Source organism: Alternaria alternata (genome assembly GCF_001642055.1).
Source record: "Alternaria alternata strain SRC1lrK2f unplaced genomic scaffold CC77scaffold_16, whole genome shotgun sequence".
Taxonomy (NCBI): domain Eukaryota; kingdom Fungi; phylum Ascomycota; class Dothideomycetes; order Pleosporales; family Pleosporaceae; genus Alternaria; species Alternaria alternata.
Window position 1 is genome coordinate 607,439 of NW_017306205.1, and position 23,228 is coordinate 630,666.

At 50.8% G+C, this 23,228-nt stretch overlaps 6 protein-coding genes across 6 annotated transcripts; 2 read left to right on the plus strand and 4 right to left on the minus strand.

Moving 5' to 3' along the window:
- The first annotated feature begins 2,111 nt into the window (after window positions 1-2,111).
- On the plus strand, window positions 2,112-3,770 carry CC77DRAFT_226342 (hypothetical protein). The gene has a single exon (XM_018530732.1). It carries the CDS (start codon window positions 2,362-2,364, stop codon window positions 3,526-3,528), a length of 1,167 nt encoding a protein of 388 aa, XP_018383725.1. The 5' UTR covers window positions 2,112-2,361; the 3' UTR covers window positions 3,529-3,770.
- A 1,276-nt stretch (window positions 3,771-5,046) lies between these two features.
- Window positions 5,047-7,253, minus strand: CC77DRAFT_993861 (serine/threonine-protein kinase Chk1). Its single transcript, XM_018536427.1, has 2 exons — window positions 7,013-7,253; window positions 5,047-6,952 (listed from the first exon to the last, which is right to left on the minus strand). The coding sequence occupies exons 1-2, from the start codon at window positions 7,108-7,110 to the stop codon at window positions 5,344-5,346; spliced, it is 1,707 nt and encodes a 568-aa protein (XP_018383726.1). The 5' UTR covers window positions 7,111-7,253; the 3' UTR covers window positions 5,047-5,343.
- Window positions 7,254-10,067: 2,814 nt separating this feature from the next.
- CC77DRAFT_940262 (RGS-domain-containing protein) lies at window positions 10,068-12,233 on the minus strand (the record flags this gene model as incomplete). The annotated part of the gene is made up of 4 exons (XM_018534721.1): window positions 10,068-10,178; window positions 10,233-10,420; window positions 10,468-11,560; window positions 11,661-12,233. The coding sequence occupies 4 exons, from the start codon at window positions 12,231-12,233 to the stop codon at window positions 10,068-10,070; spliced, it is 1,965 nt and encodes a 654-aa protein (XP_018383727.1).
- A 178-nt stretch (window positions 12,234-12,411) lies between these two features.
- CC77DRAFT_226335 (hypothetical protein) lies at window positions 12,412-13,222 on the plus strand. Its single transcript, XM_018530731.1, has one exon. The coding sequence runs from the start codon at window positions 12,591-12,593 to the stop codon at window positions 13,086-13,088; it is 498 nt and encodes a 165-aa protein (XP_018383728.1). The 5' UTR covers window positions 12,412-12,590; the 3' UTR covers window positions 13,089-13,222.
- A 5,593-nt stretch (window positions 13,223-18,815) lies between these two features.
- CC77DRAFT_1074201 (hypothetical protein) lies at window positions 18,816-19,496 on the minus strand (the record flags this gene model as incomplete). The annotated part of the gene is made up of 1 exon (XM_018529205.1): window positions 18,816-19,496. One exon carries the CDS (start codon window positions 19,494-19,496, stop codon window positions 18,816-18,818), a length of 681 nt encoding a protein of 226 aa, XP_018383729.1.
- Window positions 19,497-21,603: 2,107 nt separating this feature from the next.
- CC77DRAFT_1022521 (hypothetical protein) lies at window positions 21,604-22,820 on the minus strand. The gene is made up of 2 exons (XM_018525481.1): window positions 22,451-22,820; window positions 21,604-22,354 (listed from the first exon to the last, which is right to left on the minus strand). The coding sequence occupies exons 1-2, from the start codon at window positions 22,683-22,685 to the stop codon at window positions 22,080-22,082; spliced, it is 510 nt and encodes a 169-aa protein (XP_018383730.1). The 5' UTR covers window positions 22,686-22,820; the 3' UTR covers window positions 21,604-22,079.
- Between the last annotated feature and the right edge of the window lie 408 nt (window positions 22,821-23,228).

Here is a 23,228-nt window from a genome sequence, read left to right on the forward strand (position 1 = left end):
CCAAACATACATCGCTAATGAACAAAGTGGCGCCTATACAGCACGTCGTAGACGCAAACGTCTCAATCACTAAGGGAGCCCATTCTGCTCTTGCAGACTTGAAGTAATCGATAGATAGTCGCTTCTCTTACCTACTTCTCGTTTTTCACTGATAAGGGAATAGATGTAAAGGACGAAAGCAAGGTTCAGTACCCTCCAATCAAACAGCTAATCGAACGTCACAAAGCGAGAAACGAGGAGTAAGATGGCGGATGGACGAGAACGCCTCGGAAACAGTACAGCGGCTTTCCTAGCCTATACTCGAACATTAAGAAACAAACAAAAGGCCGATTCACTGAACAGCATACCTCCGTATAAATCACTCAATTCACCTCCGCACACCACTAACCGCATGGTCAGAACATTACGCACCGTGATGTCAAGCCCGAAAACGTACTCCTTGGCTTTCACAGCGAGGTTAAGCTTATCGATCTCGAATACTCTGTACACACAGAGTCGAGATCCTAATCTACCGTTTGCAGCACACTGGGTCATCTAAGCCCCAAGGTCGCGGCCACGGTCCTGAAGCCCGGTACGATCGGAGGAAGGCATATCAAGGCAATCGATCAGTGGAATTGAGGGGCGTTGATGTACAAGCTGCTCGTGGGAAGATCGCTATTCGGAATGAAAGATATCAAGAAGTACGTGGACAAAGACTGTGATCTTCAAAGGCAAAGGAACCGGATTCTCGAAGTATATCAGTAAGCGGGCAGAAGAGTCGGTTCGTCGAAGTAAGTGCTACACACCCAGCATGACAGATGCGCCGATTAAGGGTATGCTCTGACTTGGCTGCGTTTGCTGAACCCCGATGCGGCGAAGCGTCTTAGTCTTGATGACGTTCTAGCACACCCTTGGATTATGGCTATATCACAAGGTCTGTCCAGTCTGGTATATGATTATTAGGTCAGCTGTTCCAGCAAGCTACTCAATTTCCTAGAGCCCATGAAATGGCGTTGTAGTTGGGGGCCAAAGCCCATGTTGATGTCTACTTGGTCCGTCACACATTTATCTAGGACAGACGGGCTGAGTCTAGGGCTGATCTCTGGTGGCCTAATCCTAGGATCACCTGCCAAGGCAACGTATGGAGCCTGTAGCCTGAGATCTATTTTGCACAGCTTGAAATAGCCTCAGTCATCAAGCCATATGGATTGCCTGTTCCATAGCTTGCGCTGACCGGCGGAAGATCGATATTAGCGTCAGATGGTTTGATTAGTATAGAATGACTTTCGGGCTACCTACATAGGCTCTCAAGGTGTTATTGTACCTGAATGTAGAGCACTCACGCCCTTACTTCGCAAGGGCGCCTCTTGTCACAAGGCGCAGTGTATCGTTATGTTCTCGAATCAGGGTATGTCAAAATGTAGTCTGACGTGCGTGCGAGACGTAAGATACACTTCTCACACGCGAAAGGCTTGGCATGACCTCAGGGGGGATCCTCTGTTACAGGACAGCAACCTTCATCCATCACTCGCAATACCGGAACGCAGCACATTTGCACAAATCCCAACTACTCTTATTGCTCGCCATAACTTTTATAGAAACAGTAATCAGTCATAGTCCATACCGGTGAACAAAATAACCCCTCGTCGCTCGTCTAACCATGCAGACGCGATTCTCCATTGGGCATTCGTCCGCGCCTCACTCTGAATCCTGCATATCACTGTGCCACACTTGGCACGCTACTGCTGTACAGCAGCAAAAAGACACCTGGTATGGAGAAAAAGCTCATGCATGTAATGCTTGGTGGTCTGATTGGCGGTCAATCGTGCCTCAGTTTTTACGCAACACCAGTCCACCTTCCTCAGGAAACGCCTTGATGCAAATGCGCGTTTGAGCCAAGACCTAAATGGCGCGCCAATATGCGTGTTGCGGTAGCTTGTGCTGTATAGTACAGCAGATGGGCTTTGAACTTCGAATGGGCGGTGCGTGGAAGCGAGGTCTGGTAGGCTGTGGATTTTCAGCCCTAACAGCAGACTAGCCAACTCAAAGGCGGATGTCATCTGCGGAGATCCTGGCGCCAATCCCAATCGTCTCATTGCGGCTCAGGCCTCCCGAAAGCCTAGACTGAGGAAGGTAAAGCAACTTAGAGCGCGCCTTTTCTTGGTCCTATATGAGGCAGGCGACATCCTGCTGCCTTCCGATGAGACACCCAAGCTCTTGGGTTCTTAAGACCTCTACCGTCACTGCGTCACCTACCGCCTCAGTCTTCAGCTGCTTTGTTGAATTCCGTGTTTTGTTTTGCTTATTGCTCGAGTGGTGTCCAATAACCCTATTCCATTATTTTTCGGACAAGATCGCCCTCGGGGGCCCACGCATGTCATTATGCTGAAGAGTGCCCTGCTCTTGGCTTCAACGGCCCTCGTCGCAGCACAATCTTCATCCTCCGAGCCCTGCGCAGCTGCTGCCGCGGATCTAAGGCAATCCAGTTCCATCGAAGCACAGGTAGCCTTCGACTGTCTTGATTCCGTCCCGGTCGACGTCCAAGGAAACGCACAGCTTATTGATGAGTTGAAGCAGATATGGCAGTTCCAATCCGAGCTTGTGTGGTTGAAGAAACCAGGCGATGATTGGGAATTTGGACCCCTGGATATCGAAGCAGAACTGGATAGCGTGAAGGACAACCTCAACTCCTTCTCCAGTGAATATGCGGTTCAACTAGCTATTCAGAACATTACTATCCGTACTGGAAATTTCCACTTCAACTACAGGCCCGATATACTCACAGTGTTCGACTTCTTCAGACAGATCAATGTGGCTTCCATCTCGGAGGACGGCAAGGCACTTCCAAAGCTCTATGTGGCTGATGATGTTGCGAGTGTAGCCGAGGGCAGTTCAGACGTTTCCGAGATTACCGAGATCAATGGTCAGAACCCATACGATTTCCTCAAGTCCACTTCCTGGTCACAATACATCGATTCCGACGGTCTCATCAACGACATGCTGTCCAAAGGAGATACCGACAACCTTGGGAGTTTTATGAATCAAAGGAGATATGACGGGCCCAGCACTGATATCACATGGGCGAATGGCTCAACAGTTTCCATACCTAACGGCGCATCCTCAGACTATGCATCTATGTTCGCAGGTGTTACTGATGGACAGTCATTTTTCGACAGATTCTGCACCGGCAGCTCCTCGCCCCTCTCTGCCAATACAAAGGCTGATTCGGGCTCATTTGACATCGCTCTGCCAAAACCAAAGATGCCTGCTGGTATCAGTCATATTATAGCGCCTAGCGCTCCTGGCCCAGTTCCCCGTATTCCCACCGGCGTCTACCACCGTCGCAACAAGCGTCAGACAATGACACCTACTTCTGGATCTTATGCAGAAAATGTTGTTGAGCAAGACTCAAGTGGAACAGTGGCTGGGTACTTTCTCAATGGTGATGGTTACGACGATGTTGCAGTTCTCAAGATTATCTCTTTCAGTAACCCTAGCGAGGACTTGAGTGAATCTGAGTTCTGCAACGAGTTTCAGGTAAGTTATTAGTGCATTCAATATGTGCGAGACATACACTGACCTTGCATTCTCCACACTGCAGGTCACGATTGCTTCATTTCTCAGCAAGTGCATGAGTGAGAACAAGCAGAAACTCATCATCGATTTACGCGAGAACGGTGGCGGTAGCACTAATCTGCTTCTTGATGCCTTTATGCAGCTTTTTCCGGAGATGGAGCCCTTCTCCGGGCAGCGTTACAGAGCCACTGATGCCTTTGTGAAGATTGGCGACGCTATCAACGAGATCAGAAGTGACCAGGTCAAAGCTAGAAGGTTTGCCCAGTATACTGAAGAAAGTATTGAGGAAAGCTATACATTCAGGTACTGGTCCTGGTGGCACTTCCGCAATGCGGATGGTGCGGACTTCGATGGATGGGATGACTTTAATGGCCCAGTTGAGTTGAATGACGACTCGTACACAAAGACGATGCGTTACAATGTGAGTACAGAAACCATTCTAGCTTAAATATACTCGATGCTAACACCAACACAGTACACTGATGAAGTGTCTATCCTCCCTGAAGGTTGGCGTTTCGTGAATGGTACCCGCCCAACTCCATTCAATGCATCCAACATCGTCATGTATACCGACGCTCTTTGCGGCTCATCCTGCGCCTCCTTCCATGAAGAGCTCAAGAACATCGCCGGCATCAAAGCTGTCACAGTTGGTGGCCGACCAGAGACTAAGCCTATTCAAACCGTGACCGGGTCCAAAGGTGGCGAAGTAACACCACTAATCTACTGGCAAAGTTTTGCCCAGATCGCGTTGAACATGAGTTCTGCACTCTCCCTATCATCTTACTCCGCCAACGACGATGCTCTATCAGCAGTTGCGAATGTTCCGCAAATAATCACACGCGCCGGAGATGGAGCTTCACGCCTTCAATCCCAGGATCAAGTGCGAAAAGGCGATGCTTCCGGTACGCCTCTACAGTACATATACGAAGCCAGTGACTGTAAGATTTTCTACACTGCGACAACCTATGCTGATCCCGATGCTGCTTGGAAGCAAGCTTGGGATGCTTTTCAGGACGATAGCAAGTGTGTAGAGGGATCTACTGGACATGCAAGCTCTATCTCAGGAGGCTTCAAGGCGTATGGCGCGGGTGAGCTGAAGGCAGAGGATCAGCCGAATGGGAGTGGGGCTGGTAACGGAAGCGGAAATGGCGATGATACAAGTGCTGCGAGCACTGTACGAATGAGTAGCTTGGTCGTTGCCATTGCTGCCGCTGTCTTCGGTGCCATGACGATATAGTTACATTGAGCTGGCATGCTATTTGTAAACAGCCAAAGAAAATCCCTTTAGCTGTTATCATCGCTGACTACATACCGACTGCGCATGGTGAAATTTGCGGATATCTGCCATGAATCACATTTCGAGCTTTTCCAAGGAAGGCTTCTTGTCTCTTGGAAAGCGAGAACTAGATTTTGCGAAACTTGGGGGGCTTTCTGCAAACAACGCCATGTGGGATCATTTATTCATCTGACATAGGCATGAAGTGATACCTTGTTATTACCTAATGGTACAATTTGGGATACTGTTGTTCTCTGAGATGATTGACTTGTTACACGACCACCAGCAGTGAACTGTTTCACGTATTCATGATGCTGTTGTCATATCGTCTTCCGTAGAATACAGCGTCAATTGCCAACAGCCCCATAGATATATCCACGCCAGCCTAGCCCAGTTCTCAGTCCATCTGCCTATATCGTTAAATGCTTAGCCAACGCCTATGATCCCATCCCATCATTATACAACCCAGGGTATATCAACATATTACCTCCGTAATGTGTCTTTGTTCTTATCTAATTGGGCCGCAATACCACATCGCCCACGCAAAGCACCATGTTCTTGAAAAACCTCCTCCACTCCAACGGATCTCCACTCGCTTTAACGAACCTCACCTCCCAATACGCACTCCCTTCATATATTGCTTGCTCGATGACAATATGGCCATTCAAGCCTTGTCTCCGCCCATCTGCCATCTTCACGCGTATACTAGCTGTCCCTGCTGTCTCTGCTTCCTCGATCTGCGCTTCACTAAAGGATGGTGCAGGGACACCTAGCCGATGCAAAGCGGTAAGGAGAAGTGGCATAAGAAGGCCGAGAGTATGGGGAGAGATGAAACGTGCCAGAGAGTAGGAAGGAAGGATGTCGGCGAACTTCCTGGCTGCTTGAGTAAAAGTCAGAGGGACGCCAGGGGTGGAGCTGAATTGTGTCATAGAGGGGTCTTGAGAGAGCATATCTTGTGTTGAAGAAGGAAGTTGGGATAGATAAGGCGTCGAGCTCGTATTGATAGGACGGTTATCGGGTATCGAGACAGGTTGCGATGCGGAAATTCCGTCGTAAGAGGCGATACGTGGAGGTCGCTCCCAGTCGAAAGGTGTTTCCGCAGATGGAGTCTCGGGTTGCGTTGAAGAAAGGAAATGTACAGCGCTTGAGCGACGAGGATCTGAATCAGTGTCGATGTCCATGGCATCCCCATCTTCATTTACATCTTGCGAACATCCACGTTGGGATTGCGTCGGCGGTCTTGAGAAATCGATGCGTAATTGGGATAACATCTGTGTCGCCAGTCCCACTGGATTCGCATTGCGTCCACTCGCTGTCAAGTATGGGTTCTTGCGTGTACACCAGGGGTGTGTGCGTATTTCATCGAGGGTAAAGCGTTCTTTAGGGTCGACTTTCAGCATACCACGTAACAGACTGGTGAGTTCAGGAGGGATTTTGCTCCAGAGCTCATCGGTAGTGTGCCCTCCGGTTTCGACGTATTCCTTAAATTCGGCCGAACGCTTGGTCGGCTCGTCCCAAGGTGTATTGCCGACAAGGAGAACGAAGAGAACAATACCACAACTCCAGATGTCGCAAATATTCGCTGCATAGCCACTGTCTAGCATATCAGCTCTCTTGCTTCGCCTTCCTGATACAATCTCCGGAGCAATGTAAGGCGGCGAGCCACAGACGGTATTGCATAGTCGTAGTTGCCCGTCCTTCTTGAAGAGTGCTGCCAATCCAAAGTCAGAGAGTTTGAGGTCTCCCTCGGCGCTCAATAGCACGTTCTCAGGTTTGATGTCGCGATGCGCGACGCCCTTACTGTGCATGTATGTCACAGCATTCACCAATTGGGTGAAGTAGAAGTGCGCAATATCCTCGCCCACGCCCTCGTCTGCCTCGATCTTATCGAACAAGTCCCCGCCCTCAGCCAACTCCATGGCAATCCATGTCCACAGCGCATCCTCTCCAGAGCCCAGGCAGTGTATGATGTTATGGTGCTTCCCGAGATGCGAGTGCAATACAATCTCCATCTTTATTTGTTTCGGCGTGAGGCGGCCGGTTCGCAGGGCATGTTCTTTGTTGATGAACTTGATGGCGATGACGGGCTTGGGCGAGTTGTGTGGGACGGCTTTGCGGATGCTACAGTCTCTACCATTAGCGAGTTCCTCTCATCTTGTATAGAGTTGTATGGCTACGTACGAAGCGTATGCGCCTTGTCCAATCGTCTTACTGACGAGCCGGAAGGGGAGGTCCGTAGGCAGAGGAGCCATCTGGCTGTTGGGCGGCGCGGGGCCCATGATGTCGAGTGTTCAAGGTAGGCCGGGAAGATGAGAGCAGGCACCGCTAGTGAGCTCCTGTAATGCGAAAGTAGACTCTGGCGCGAATTTTGTGATGCTGACTCTTTGCTGTTGCCTGATCACTGTTATCGCGACCGTCTCCATGGTCGCGTCAGACCCGAAAACACAACGCACGGACTGGCTCATACGCGCAACGCGCGCACGCCAGCTCACGTGGTCGAGCCGTCTTGTCTCGTGTCAAACAGATCTGCCTCGGCTCGACATGCCCCGTTCCGAAGCCTTCTTTCGCACGCACATGAACCCTTCGCACTACCACTTAGCCTCCCAGACGTCATCGTCTCTCAACCCAAATGTAGCATCAAATCCCGCAAGCCACAAGCATTCTACGCTGCAAGCCACAAGTACCTCGGTTCGCTTGGGCTTGCTCCAAGAAGAATGAGTACCTGTCGATCACGCCCACATACATCGTCTCATAATATCCTGAGTAGATTCGGAGCATGTGGACTCGAGCATTTAGTCCTACAAGCGGCGGAGGGCTATCCATGGCGTCTATGACGGAGCGCGCGAAGATCTGATCCTTGAAATTTGCTGGCATGTCGTTCGGTGCATGATACGTCTTCGCGTATAACGGACGTGAAGATCTCGTGCTCCTACTGCACATCCTCTACCTGGACCCCTACACCATCTTCGCATCCTCTAGTACACCGGAGAAACTTCCCGTCCACGCTCTCTCACTTAACATCCCACCAGTAATCCACAGTGCAAGGCTAGCGCTGCTGGCCAATCGTGTTCAATCTTGCACCCGGCGCAGCAACGCTTGCAAAACTTACCACCGTCTCGGAAATGGATGCACGTTTTCTGCCACCAAGCTCCTCCATGTGGCATCACAAACTCTAAACTACACGACCCAGGGTCACCCCTTTCTACGCCCGACAAAACAGGATGCTCGTTGACCGATCATGTAATCATACGAACGGGACACTGACGCACCTGCCATAAACACATACATGCGAGACGCATCCACGGCCGTTGGTTGCGGGCTCTTCCCTACGCGATCAAGGAGATCCCCTCAACTCAAATTAATACCACCGAAGAAGCCACGCGAGCGCAATGCACCAAACTACATGAGAACTGCGCCGTTTGGCCCAAGAAAACCCTATCTGGAAAACCTAATCTTCACGCCGCTGACAAGCCACCACGCGGCTATATACGGTCGGAGATGCACGACGGACGACGGTCACCGGCCCGAGAGGGTTGTTCCGAAGATGAGTAGTCAATGCTGACTACGCAATGGAAACTGCGAGTGGCTGATCTGCCAATCGAGTGCCAGCTGGATATGGTGGTGATCGCGAGGAACTCACATGGCATGGCGATCAGAGCTCGGCATCGTAGTGTCAACATCTGAAATCCATATTGCCGGAAAAAAAGAGAAGATGAGGTAAGGCTTAATGTCGTACCACTACGCTTACATTACCTTTGCAACCCGAGAACTCCCTCGTTGGTATGACAGTTCTCATCCTTGAAACTCTATCGATGCATGAACACCCCGTCGCTCCGTATATTCCTCGACCCTTCAAGCGCTCCCCGGGGCTTTACCGAGATTGAATCCTGACAACGACTGTCGGCAGCCCATCTCCGATCCGCAGCCTCGCCCTCCACCAAACAGCTCTCCCCGGTCCTCCTCCGCACCAACCACAACCCGCGGAGGGCGACGCCTGCACCAACGACCCATCACGTCTCCGACTATCCCCACCGATGCGACCAACCTACGACTTAAAACATGCAAAAGTAGCTTTCGGAGTTGACTGCATGGACCCGCAGCTCCCTTAAAAAAATACGATTCGCGCGATGTGGTGGAAGGTCGTGTTCTGACTTCTGACAGATAAAATCAGGGTACGCTCGGTCGTGCGTCCGCGGACGTAGCATGCGCACGTAGCAGATAAGTTGAACTAGAAGGGGCCAGGGCTAGAGATACCAAGTGGCCCGGGGCCCAGACTCGTAAAAGGGTCGTGGAGGTTTTCAGGAGTGAAGTGAGTGTGCTTATGTAACGCGGATGGTTGGGGCTAGGCAGATGTGCGGTTGTGTCCCTCGGAGAATTCGCCGTGCTGTGGTCGGCCGCTGTCAAATTAGTTAACAGAGTTCAAGTCATTGCCAGCAAGAAGCAAGGATATGTAGTATCGTTATGAATTCTTCTATAGTATGAGGGTATCATCGGAAACCTCCTATTAGGGTACAGTAGTGCTCTATTTGCATTCCGTCATCCGTCCAATGCTTATCGAGTGCCTTCGTCGGGTCGTGTCGACTGCTCTCCCATATCCAGCATGTTGATCAACTCTCCTCAACCTAAACTTACAGAAGTCTCGGTGAGGAGACTGTCGCGGTGCCCATCTATACCGCCCCGATCGTCCTCATTTCGACGCTCGCTCGTCGGAAAGTACGATGAAGAGGGCAGAATAGCTGGGGTGCAGCCGTGAACAGGTGCCCAAAAATAGTACTCTGGGCAACGTCCGATAGTCTTCGGTCCCAGCTTTTAGTCTCCGTCAAGGAAAAGGAAAAGGAAAAGAAAAAGAACACCTGCGAACTTCGGTTGTTTGCAAGCGTTCAGTGACGTACGCCTGCAGATTGGATCCCGCTATGACCACCAGATGAAGAAAAAGAAAAGACAAGAAAGGTAAACAAAATGTGACATAGGTCAAAGAAGAAAAGGGGTAATTCCACGAACGACCACCTGATGCTAATGTTTTTGGCCGGGAACCCATAAAACGCCGCAGTCTATGACTGGATGCAATGGAGTAGGAGAACAGGTTGAGAACCCGAGAGAAAGAGGTATCAGGAGAATGATGCTAGCTATCCAAGAGAGGCGCACGAGCCTGAGATGGTTCGGCACTCGCATATCGTCGTTGTGTCGTCATGTGAAAGGTATCAGAATCAGTCGTAAGAGTGGCCAGATATTCATTCTATGATCGGGTGGCAGTTGGTGAGGCGACGTAGGCGGATGCAGCAGCGGCATCGAGCCCGCGGAGTTGGGGTCCGTATTTGGGGTGCTTTACGAATTTGGGTACAGAGTCCTAATGTGAGATTAGCAGGATGTTCGGGTAACGGGTATACAAGAGAGAACATACACTTGACATGAGCTTGAAGATGGATTGCTGTGCCTTCTCAAAAAGCGAAGCAACTTCGTTGAGGCTTTGCAACATTGCTGCGTCGTCCCCAACGGCACGTGTCATACGAGTGGCGAGTTGTGTACGAAGACCATGGTCGATGTTGAGTTCGTTGGGTGAACCAGGAGCCAGGAAAGCGTTGTACAAACCTAAACCAGTTAAAAAATGTTTGCAGCTTGAGTGTGTGAAGATTTACCATAAGCTGCGGCAAGAGTCTCTCTGATGGTCTCGACCTTGTTATCCCCCTTGTCATTGATAGCGTCTCGATACTGCTTGTTGAACTGCTGGACCTCGAGGTAGAAGGAGAGGTTCTCCTCACACATGGTTTCCTTGAGGAACTCGCGGTACAGAAGGCGCCATGAAGGGTTACGGATGATGACATTGGTGCGGTTGCTGTTGGAATCGCGGGCAACCCCATCCCTTGACTTCACTGCAATGTCTCCACCTGAGGGGACTTCGTCCAGAAGCCAGCCAGCAACGCGCTCACCGTGATTGGTGATGTAATAGTGTACCTGCTTGGAGGGCTGAAACTGGTGTTCTGAATTACGAGGATCAACTGGAGCGATAAGCTTTAGTTGCAAGAACAATGAGCCGACCTCGACAGATTCGCGGGGGTCAACCATAGTTGTGCAGTCCATGAGCCACTGTGCGGCGTTGCGTCCATTGAAGGTGTACTCAAACTGGCGTTGCGAAGTAGGCCGATGCTTGACAAGCTTAACCCCAACATCACACTTTGAGAACTCGTGTATTGAGTCGGAATCTGACTGGGTTTCATTTGCGGTGGTACCAATGAAGCGGCGGAAGAGGATCTCAACAGTCTGTTCGTCATGATGGAGCTTGTCAGTTTCGGTGTTACGCTCGAGAACAACCAGTTGTCGGGGATTCCTGTTGGACTCGATGACTGCCTTGACGTGAGCTGAAGCGATACCGTTGCGTGTGCAAAACCGCTCCAGGATGTGAATGCCCTTGGGCGTAAGTTGCCAGACCGAGCTCTTGTTCATGAAATCTGTCTTGCCCTCTACCGACTCGACAAACTTGGCCTCGAGGAACTTCTGGCAGACGGAGCGGGCCATTTCCTTGGCCATTGAGAAAGTGGTTGTGGTGGTAGTGGTGACGACACGTGATGAGTCCTTGGGATCTGGCATGCGGTTTGACTGGGAAAATTTGAGGGATCCAAGGTTGGTGATTGCTTCGTCTGATGTGAAGGTGAAGTCAATCATCCTGAAGCGAACGCGATGTGCTGTAAGGGGAAGTGAGACCATGAGGGTTGAGAAGAGATCCTTGAAATCCTGATTCGAGTGTTAGCCGACGTCTTCGCATAGTCGAAGTTGGACGGGCTCGGCGTTTTTGACGTGGATATGTCGGGAAGTGAGGAATAGTTGTACTCACCCTGGTATAGGGCCGCTCATCGTCGGTCATGCGGAGTAACCGCGAACTTGTTTGATGCATCTTGTCGGGCTTGCCTGCTCTCGGTCTCTCTGATAGATGTCGTGTGGCTTCCTCCTCTTCAGCTATGACGTCGCCGTCTTCGTGGGGGCTGGCAGCGGATTCGCGTGCGGGCGAAAGATCTGGGCCACGCGCAAGCGACTGTGAGGAGCGCGGTGCACCGGTAGCGTAGAAGGGCGATTCGGCGGGGCTCTTTGTGGTCGAGGGCGTCCTGGTCAATTCGCGGCTTCCTTTGCGGAGCAGAGGGAAGCGGGAAAGCGTGTAGCGTCTCGCGTGGTTGATGGGACCACGGGAGGAAGGCGGCGGGGGCGGATTGCTCTTGCTCGCTGGCGATGTCGAGGCAGGTGCGTCTGAGCCGGCGGAGGCAGGTGCACTGGGTAGGCGGTCGCTGTCGTCTTTGTGCTGGTGGTCGGGTCGGGGGAGGAGGGGCTCGCTGGGGGGAGGAGGGCTCAGGCTGTTAGGCACAGAGGAGACAGACACAGTCAAGGGGAGAAGAGATGTCGTCTGGAAGGGCATGCCGAGCAGAAGATGGTCGCGGAGAATCAAATCGCGGACCTCACTGAAGGGCAATGTGTGGGTACCCTAGCTGGGATTGGCCTTCACAGTCTGGGGGTCCGTGACCACTGAGTCTTCTGCCGCTTGAACAGTCCTCACACCGCCCTCCTAAGACAGCTAAGATGGCCTAGTATGGCGCCGAATTAGCCCTGAAGCTGGGCCATGACAAAGGCACTAACCGCAGCGGCCTCCTAGTCGCATACGAGACACATGGCGGCATGCACGTCCACCAACGCATGGGAATAAAGCACTTGGCTATGGGCTTCCACGAGGTATCCCTGCTCTCTGCCGCCCCCTGTCCACGGTGAGACGCTGCCGATGACTACGCCGCACGCCGACAAAGGGGACCGGCCGCTACAATGGGCCCGCCGGACGAGGCTCGCTGCGACAGCTTGTTGTGTTGGACCTGTTCAGCACACGGCGAGCGGCTGCGACGCACACCATGGCAGCACCGCCAGCCATCTATGTCTCCATCAGCCACCACGCGAGACGAGGCAGCCATCTGCGTCTGCACCCAAGAACGGTGCAGCCAGTGATACGCGCATGTCGTGCTGCCTCTGTGCTCTGTTGAGGCGGGCTTCTGCCACAGTATGGCCTGACGCAGACAGCTGTCTATTCCGCAAACACGTCCCTGCCGCTGAAGGCAGCAAAGCGTCGTTGCGCAAACACCGCAGCTTCTTACACACCACAAACTCCCGCGTTTCGCATCTGCACCGCCGTTTGTCCAACTTCTGGCAAGACCCGTTTTCGCGTAACCTTTTGGTGGCGACCGATACCACTCTCGGCCCACGAACTGGTCGTACTGTGCCATGGTAAGCTGCCGCCTACCAATCGCAACACTACCGGCCTACTTTTGTGTGGAACACGTCGCCATAATCGAGAGGCCCGGAACTTTGCTGCTGAGGCCGCCAAAACGTGGAATGCACGTTGCACCCTGGCCTTGGGCCATGTCCGCCATGGTCACCATGGCTGCGTTCCTCGACATGCACGACGTGCAGCAAGTGTCGCACCCACTCAAATCGCTGACAGCATCATTGCCAAATCTCACGACTCTGCATTGCATCAATCATGTCCACGCGTCATCATGTCTAGACAAACTCGGCAGATCTACATCTCGTCTACAGTCGATCGATGCCTGACTGTTACCTCTGATCATACCTGTGGAGATTGTCGTGTTTCTCAGCCTGGAGAATGGTACATGTGCCGCACTTTCCACGTGTGCAACCCCACAACGACGACGAATCGTTGGTCTCCCATGCGAGACATCGCTCTCCTTGGCTGTGGCCCGCATTGCTGCCAGTTCCGCCATGCTGGACCCTTCAAGCCTTAAGCCTCCTGTGTGCCCAATCCGCCCATCGTTATCACCTTCGGCTTCGTTCGGACTTAACTCCTACGATTCGTGGCGTCTTTACGGGTGAGCAGCTGCAGATCTCTCTACGTTGATTGCATGGTGAGCAGAGTATAGCCGATATCTCAAGCCCAAGCAGCAATACGCTCAGCATACGGTCCGCCACAGTCTCCTCTCCGGAATAGTCCCGCCCTTCGACGTGCCCAGCTGCTGGGCTTGATGCAGCACGTGCAACAGGTGAAGAGAAAAAAAAAAAGCATCCACCCGTGCGTTTCAGAGTGGCGGTGGACTCGGAACTAATTTGGAGCCACGCGATGATGACACAGGGACGAGAATGCATCCATCGCGCCCTCGCATCATTGCGTCCTCCCGAGGCTCTTGGGTGCCCGGCGGGTTCTTCCCGCTCAACCACACTTTGTGGCGAGAGCAGACGCGGCTAGTGAACGAGCATATACTTGTTCTCGCCAAGCTCAGCGAAAACGATGATGATGATGCAAGTGGTATGGAGCAGCTCCCGGAGGCTTCGGATGGTCATGTTCGCCCATCGTCCTTTCAGCCTCCCGGAAACTGTATGATTCTGAAGCGATGCCGGTGCAGCATACTCCGCCGCCAGAGATCCCTAGCTGCCGCATGCAAATGCCGTCATCCTTGCAAACATCAGCCCATATTGCTGATCTGGGGTCAAGTTTTTTTCGAAAGGTTTTCGAATTTTCGAAGCTTGCCCGCCCTAGCCGCGAGAGAAATATCTTTAGTTTATCTTCGCAAGAATCCCATGGCTACCCTACAAGGCTAAGATCATCGGCGCTTACGGCAGCCTCAGAGCACGACGACTCATGCAGGTTTTCGTCAAGATAATGCCGTGCTGCCAGGGGTATCAACACGTGGCAACCGATTCCTTTTGCCTAGCGGCCGCTGGCGTGAACGATGCAGCATTGTGTAACACCGAGGCATTTTGCCCATCCATTAACCGCTTGGAGAAGTGTGGACAATAACAATGCGACGGTCCTCTGAACGTAGCCTCTCAGCGCTACTGCAGTCACGCGAGGATCGCATTGCAGCAGTCAAACATTACCCGAGCATTAATGAGATTTGATAGAGGACCGTCAGCGTGGCTTTCGAAACGCTCTCTCTGACACGCATCTCATTTGCAGCCCGTTTCAACAGGGGCTGCACACTGCCATGTGCCACGCCGATATTGAGCGCATCCCCTCACTCTCTGATCTCTCAATACCTTATCTCCACACATATTGCCTCTGGTTATTGGACTTGATATTTTCTTCGACGCCTATGGTTTCTGAGGTGGGGCGCTGGCAGCACGTTCTGCCCGGTGTAGAAATGTCGGTGAGACGGCGAGCGTCGGTGGACGATAAGATACAAGGCGGTCGCGGATGGCATCTTCGATCGTGACAGGTCACGAGCTGCTCTGGATCTTCAGTAGTTTGTGGAGACGGAACCAGACCTTGGGTCCATGGACGAGGCGGGAACCGGACGCTTGATAGCGCCAGCTAGTGTGTTTGTGAGAGAAGGTTATCATCAATTGCAGTAGGATGAGGCTCCGTGGCGCGAGGTGGGAGAGGATCTCGACCCTGGTGGCTTCTCGAAGAACATCGGAAAATTCCACCCGAGGTTTTGCAGTCATTCAGAGGGTGGCGTTCCTCAATGACAGAGACTGTTAAGCATAAACTGCAAAAAGCGAGATTGTTTGCTCCCTCTGACTCGAGTCGGCCACTTTGCGTAAAAAGGTCGGACGTCTGTCGCCGAAGGACCCACGACGCCCTTGGCCTTGAATCTCCACGATGTTGTCCATGGTGGCCTTCGTCTCGAGGAAGGTAGTGCGTAATAAGAGATGGGTTCTGGGAATTAATGTTCAATGCTGTTTCTGAATCTCGGGTGATGCGCGCGACGATCCAGGTCCAATTCCAGGTTCCAGGTCGAGCTCCAAGGGTTTGGGTCGCAATACGCCTGCTATTGCGAAATGAGTAAAGGGGTTAGTGGGTTCTCACTTTCTGCTCGGCTTTCCTCTCCTAGTGTATAGGTAGTAGGTGATGCGCCAAAGGGAGCTTCTAGGGCGGCTGCCCTTGCCCAACGTCAAACCGGTACTATACGGCCTTTGCAATCATCGAGGCAGCAACAGTCGTGATGAAGCAGAGGAAGAAAACGCTCAAACAGTACATGTTGTGGTTCCGCGAGAGGATGGTAAAGTGCGTTGAATGGTGTTGGCGGTTAGCAACGAAGGAGCTAGAAGATTGCATTGAGCCCGTGACAATAGTACTGCTAGCGACACAAAAGCATTTGCGAGTGACGCGGTATTGTCAGTAGGACGTACCGCCTTCTCAAGGTGTTCTCAAGGTGAGTGAATTGTTAGTCGAATACAATGAGTCCTCTCCTCGGTCTCCGCATGGCCCTATAGTTTCTGCCATCAAGCCCAGGCTGTGGACACAGAGCTCCACTATTCTCCATTTCGTTCCTGCAGTTTAAACAGACAAGACTCGTCCGTCGCAACCGCCTCATGTCTTAACAGCTGCTCATAATGTTAACCTCATTCTTATATATCATCCATGCCCCGCACAGCAGTCTGCACGGGCTATACGCAGAGCACTAATATACTTCCCAAATTCACGAACCAAAGACTCTGAGATCTGTACAGGAGATTGGTGCTCATACGTCGCCACCTTCGCATCGTCTTGGTCCTCGTCCGAGATCCAGGGTAGCCTGACAGCACAGCGCAGACCTGAGATTGGATACCCTACCGAATCGTCGGCAAGCGAAGGGAGCCGGGCAGTAAAGTAAACAAATTGTTCTGACAACATCGTTGAGGGATCAACTGGTTCAGTACGGGCGTGATGACACTAAGCAGATGCGGACTTTCATGAGCAACGTGAAAGAGAAGCTCGGGAAGCTAATGGTACTCAGCGTGTTACGATGACACAATTGAGCCAACGATTTGCATGCGGTTTTGGACACAAGAGGCATTTTGGAGATCGGCCTCAGGCAACTCGTGGGCAACTGACGAGGCATTCCAGTTCCGCGCCTCACTGCTGGGTTGAGATGAGAATTCTTGCGAAGGGGCATAATGCGCAAGAGTCGGAAGCATGGATACTGGTTCTCCGTGACAAGGATGGGTACACCTCGAATGGACGATGGCGGGTCGTCTAACAGCATGACTACCACCTAGTCTTGAAGTTCATATGCTCGATACAGAAACGCTCTGTAACATATGTATTCATGTCCCGTTCTACACAAGGAGTCGGTAAGTCTTCAGTCTCAACATATCGTGGCATTTGTCTACAGAAGTCAATATCCTCGTACACGAGACTTTCGGCTAAGTTCTGTATCACGTCGAAAGGTTTCTCGATCGAGCTTCTAATCATACTATGGATTAGTTCACTTTCAACTCGTTCCGAATCTCTTATTCCTGACATTCGATCGTAGTTTGTACTCCTGCGCAAGGACCAATACTGTTGGCTGCGTAGAGCGCGTAGAAGTACACATGATTCAGGTATCAGGGGCTCGAGGATGTTCAGGACTCGATTGAAAACCGGACGGTTCGTATCCTTTCTCTTTTGTTTGGTTAATTGGATACGTAAGTCGAGCGTCTATAAGTATCGGGTCGATATGATAAGCTACGCATCAAGTTTTCAAACCACGACTCCGCAGCCAGTGGCATGGCCGGCGATATGCTTTTGACATGATGACATCAAATGAGATGAACCTGAGCGTGTATAGAATCTCTGTCATTGATTGCGTCGAACCCACATACGATCGTAGTGGGCCGGCTCGGCGTTCGATGTGGTTGGGACTCTCCGCTTCTGGAAACTATGTCGGGGCAAGAATGCGAAAGCTATGCTACTGGTTCTTACAAATACAGACCACAAGCACCCAAAATCTTCATGCAAATTCGGAACATGTGTTATGGATACGTTGAGAGCCACCCCTCTTGTATTGCTCATAAACCCCATATACGAGCCCATAGTATATAGCTCAGTCTGTGACCAAAAAGTTTATATGCAAGCTTTCTGTTAGCCCAATATGAATAGAATGAAAGAGGCACTGGTGCGCTGTCTACTAGGAGCTCAAGTCGGTGTCGATGTACGTGCAAACGGTTGCGAACTAAGCAACCGTGGTTTGTGCGACATGACGTAATTATGGCCACTTTAATTATCTTGAGTTTCTTCATTACGCCAATGTAGTATCTGTTCTTTTACATCCACATCTACGAAAGGACTGTACATAGAAGCTATAACTTTTCATTCCTAACACACCACAGAAAAACACACGCGGATATCGTAAGCATCAACAACCCAACAGCTTGGACGCCATCACAAACATTCGATACGTCGAACCTATTCGACATTTGCATTCTTAAACTGCGACAAAAGCGCCTCCCCAACTCAGACACCAGCTTATGTCATGTTACTATTCTGGCCAATATATCGGTTTAATACAAGAGCTGGATATCCTTGGAGCTTACTCCAGCTATGTGCAATTTTTGAGAGCGCATCGTGAAGACGACAACGCCTCTGTATTCTAAGAGCCATCCTCGAGGTAGTGCGTGTAACCCTGCGTTCAATGAGACCCCACACTCTACCCTTCCAAGATTCTGACCTAGACCGGCTAGGTTGGGTAGCGTGGGCTTATCCTATCCAAGGAAATTTTATTCGATACTATAATACATTGCCAACCCAATTGTCAGGCTCATCTTCAGATCACTCCTGCTGCGACATGTGTTAGGAAGTTGTAATCCGTGTAATCGATATGTACAAACGCACGATTAACGTACGGTACACTCTCTTTATCGTTATTAGCTCATATATCTTTGGAAGGGAAGAGAGGGACGAGAACTTACCAAGCACATACTGCATCACTATTGTTGGTGTTGGCACACTGGCCAACACTAGCAGGCGTTCTGACCGCTGCATTTTGGTGGGCTTTTCTTATCCTTCCCTCGAATGTTTTCCTGCTCGGCGACTTGTTTTGGTCGTTGCTCCTCTGCCGCCTCACCCAGTCTCTTCATGATATCTTCGAAGGTTGGCGGGTTGCCATTCATTCTAGATATGAATTCCAATGACGGGTAGTCGGACTTTCAGGCGCAAACTATATATGGCGATCAACGTTTTCGAGAAGTGAAGGAGCCGGGGACCTTCAGGCATGAGCCAAGGGTGGCGTTCGGCATGGTCGAGAGGAGTTCAGATGGATCACCGTGCTCTCTTGATGAATGCGACTGATTCAGCATTGGGTCTCCGCAGTGTGTTGTGAAAAGAGTCAAGGTATTCGTACTCTATTTCGAACAGAGAGTTGGGCGAAAGATTGATATAGCTCCGCTTCTTTAGCGGCAGACCCAAGGCCATCCTGGCTATTGGGTTGGTCGATTCTGTTGTCATACTTTCGTCGTTATCGCACAGCATGAAGAAACCCCGCTGGCGCTCAGGTTTCTTTTCCTCGACTGATATGCCATGGAAGGTGGTGAATTGCCGGAAAGAGACGATGTATTTGCCATGATATCTTCTCTTCCCAAGAACAACGACAAGGTGGTTTTCAACCTCGCTCTGGTTCGGATGCTTCCTGATGATGGAGGATGATGGGATTGGTGTGGCTGGTAGGTAGAGGATGTCTCCATCCTCCAACCTTTCGAATGATGGTAGTCCTGCCTTGCGCCGAGGTGGCGGTGATTCGCTATGCCAGTCTGACGAAGAGGAAGAGAAAGAGGAACAGGAAGAACGAGAAGAGTCATCTGATGAAGAGGAGGATCGTCTTCGCTTGATCAGTGGTGGTAACGTCGGCGTCGTAGGTTGGGTAGTGTGAGGAGAAGGAGAGGTGTCTAGCGAGACCTTGGGCGGCTGCCTCCAGGCTGCCATCACTCTTGAAGAGTATACCATGATGGCGGTGATATGGATGGTGTTGATGAGTTTTGTTGACAGGCACCAAACTTATAAAGCGATAGTAGAATTATGGGTACTTGACGGCACACATTAGAAGACGTTCGATCTGGTGATGGGATGATAGAGGAAGAGAAAGATGAGAGGACGACTTCTTAAGGAGAAATCTCTGTCGATCAAAATCCAAAGAGTTTTGTTGCGATGAACGGCATGCGTTTCCATTGGATATGAAGATGTGGTACTTACTACCAACATCACGACTCCTTCAAAGCACTTCCTTGGGCTGGAATGCTCTATCAGGTCGCAGTGACGTTGGATGTATCGCGACATCGCAGAGGAAGGTACTGTTGAACGTGTCAGAAAGCCTTGCTTATCTTGAAACAACCCTGTTAGTGAAAAAGGTACCGGTGTACCGTCGTCAGTTGGCGTGGAGTTTGGTCACAAGCCGCATGAAGCCCCACTGCGACAACTGCGGTTAGCGGCAAGATACCAGACTTTTGCTCCGATAGCTGAGCATAGAAAACGAGAGAAGCATGATGCTGGAACAGGATTCTGAACAGTGCAGCCAGTATTGAAGCAATCAAACTGGTATTTGCGTTGCTGAAAACTGGCAACGGCTTGGAGAGATTAGGACTTGACCAACTTCATCCATCAGTTCCTGCCACGAGTAATGAACCGTCACTTCTCGGAGAACGGTAGAGGAGCCGCAGACATGGAAGTATATGATGAGAGATCATGGCTGACGGAAACTGCGACCATTAGGTGAAGAGAACCCGCAGGACCCAGTATCGATGGCAGTAAGCATAAGATGCTAGAAGACATGGTTGAGAAATGTAAACCCACCGGTTTAGCTAGGATTACTTTGTGTGGCTGTTAAGTCCAAAGTATCTTCCCCATATGACTGCCACATAATAGGGACTCGGAGCCAAGCTCCGAGACGCGCACCCATAGTACTACCACGACTAGTCCGAGAAACATCTGGGTGGTGATCTCTCTTATAACTCTTACGTACTACCAGTGTGCTTGAGGCGAGGCAGACACGGAAACACGGTAACCTATTTTCACATCCGTTCACGGTTGCAACTAGTGAGCAAGAGCTAGCGATATGATGTTTGTTTACGCAAATGAACAATACTTCCACTTTGAGATGTCTACTACGACGACTACGCATAGCACCTAGCTAGAGTTTTTTCGAAGAAGGCCAAAGCCGATGTTTATTCTGAACGACCAAGCGTTAGGTGAGAAGTATATGTTTCGCTCTCTTACTTTGTATCTCTACTCTCTTCTCTCTAGCCTCGGATGCTAGACAACCAAGAATCACTTTGATAGGAGGCGCGACTACATGCGTCATGTATCTGTATCAAGTCGAAAGAAATTTTGGTATTCCAATCTAGGCAACTATTCTTCGATGCTAAGGTCGAGGTCCCCAAACACGGCAATGCTAGAATCCACAGCTACGTAGTTACCTCTAAAAGGATCAGGACACAATTGTTTATAAGTATTATAGCGACGCGAAGGATGTTAGCTACTAAAACAAAGTATCAAAGCGCAAAAAAAGAAGGTATAGTGACAAGAGTGGGATCTACTATATGTTAGCAGCTGTCACAACCCAGTACTGTGTGGTAGAACGTACTCGAACCCACGCAGATTTCTCTACTAGCACCTGAAGCTAGCGCCTTAGACCGCTCGGCCATCTTGAATTCAGTTAGTACATATGTTGCAAACCAGTTGGAATGACTGGGAGTACGAACCTTGCCTGGATGTGTTGTATGACTAAGCCGCAAAACTTTAACATTATATAGATTGCACAAATGACAGCGTACGAGTTTGGGGTGGATTGAGCCCGCAAACCATCTTTCTTAGTGATGCAGGCACTGTGGTGCACGATATGACTGTATGAAGGTGGGGGTGGTGGGGTACGCGGCACGATAGAGCGAATTTATTTGCGGTATGTGAACATCCACTTCAACCACGGATTATTGCATAATGCGCTTGCCTCTTTAGGCTGGTTCTAAAATTCGATACAACTGCGTTCTTGATGCTATACTATTGTCTGCGATCCAACGCATGTAGCGAGGGTACGTAACGTGTACCGCAAGAAAAAGCTGTCGAAGGTATCTTATGGCTGAATTGCCTAAGTACTTAAGTACCGACTTCTTTACGTGGATGACGTCCAAAGGCACATATCGCTTCGTCGTTCACTGTGGTCTAGAATCCTCATTAAATTCGGCGCTTTCGGGGTAAATTGTAAGGGGATCTGCCCATGTAGTGCTTCAATGTTGACTTTGCCGCTAGGTTCGCAGAACCGCGAACATGAGCTGGCCCCTTCTTGTTGAAATACTCATAGTAACGGTGACTGAATAGTTTGCTGATATATCTGGCGTTGAGGGCAAGCTCTACAGTAGGAGCAGAGCATCGCAGATCGACTGAGGACGGAATGGAAGGTAGTAGTGTTCTTGAAGTCTATGCAATTACGCCTACAAACACCCAAATGCAATCTACAGCCACATGTATCTCATCTATGCAACATCTCACCACCATTGCCCAACTATCTTTTGGTGTATTTGGCTATCCCTATCCGATTTACAAAGCAGCGACCATCAGTCCGGCAACAACAGCGGCAAGGCCGAACTCGACCTTGCCAGCGGCACCAGTGGCCTCTGGTAGACCAGAAGAGCCAGTCGCAGTGCCAGCCGTGGGCTTAGGTCCGCCAGAGGCAACAGGAACAGTGCCGTTTCCGTTTCCGTGTCCGCTCGAGCCGGTAGGGTAGAGAGAGACGAGGGTAGAGCCCGAGGTGCCGGTGGGCTTGTGAGAGGAACCAGTAGCAGTCTTTGAGCCAGAAGCAGAGATAGCAGTTGCTGTTACACATTCTGTCAGCCTACATTCATCCAGCAAGCCCTATTCCTCGGTCCGAATCGTTGCAACTGGTGTTCACTGCAAAAGGGAACACTTACAAACGTCGACGTCCGCGTCGTTGCAAATTTCCGCGATCGCAGCCATAGCGTCCTTAGCATCGTCACCGCAGATTTCCGCTACCTTCTCGCTCAGGTCCTTGGCCTTGCAGACGGCCTTGATGTCAGATGGGTCTTCATATTGGTTGACAGCGCCGAGGAGGCAGCCAGGGGGGCTGGCCATGGCGAATTGAGCGAGCGCAAAGAAAGTCGCGGCGAAAACGGTACGTCCGAGCATATTAGCGGTTGAAGTAGGAGTGTTGGTGGGTATGAAAGGTTGGTTCGATTCGATTCGAGTCGTGGTAGAGACGGTGGATTTTATTAACGATAGTGTAGTCTAAAGAGTGACTGTAGGAGATCGATTCTGAAAGAATGAATGGACAACGAGGACGGTTGATGAGAAGAGAGGGAAGAGTAGAAGAGATGCCTGAGTCTCGACCTGATCCTCAAGGGGCTCGGCTCACACGGACGCTTGCCAAGCCAGTGTGCCGCTTACTTGGTGGGGTCGCCCTAAACATGCTAGTCAGGAACAACAAGTTTAGAAACACGTGCATGATTGGACGGGTTCCTGCAGTTTGTGTCAGTGCTACAAACGTGGTGCGCGTTGCTTGAAGTCGTGTGGGTGGGAGGTGACTTTTCAAACGGGTGGCTTGAAATCAACATTTGCACAAGGCTATTGAAGCGGATAGTCGAGGTCTGTTCCATACATCACTTGGCTCATCTGATGCTTAACACAATAATATACAAGAGAAGCTCGCCACTGCCTAGCCTTTGCTACAAG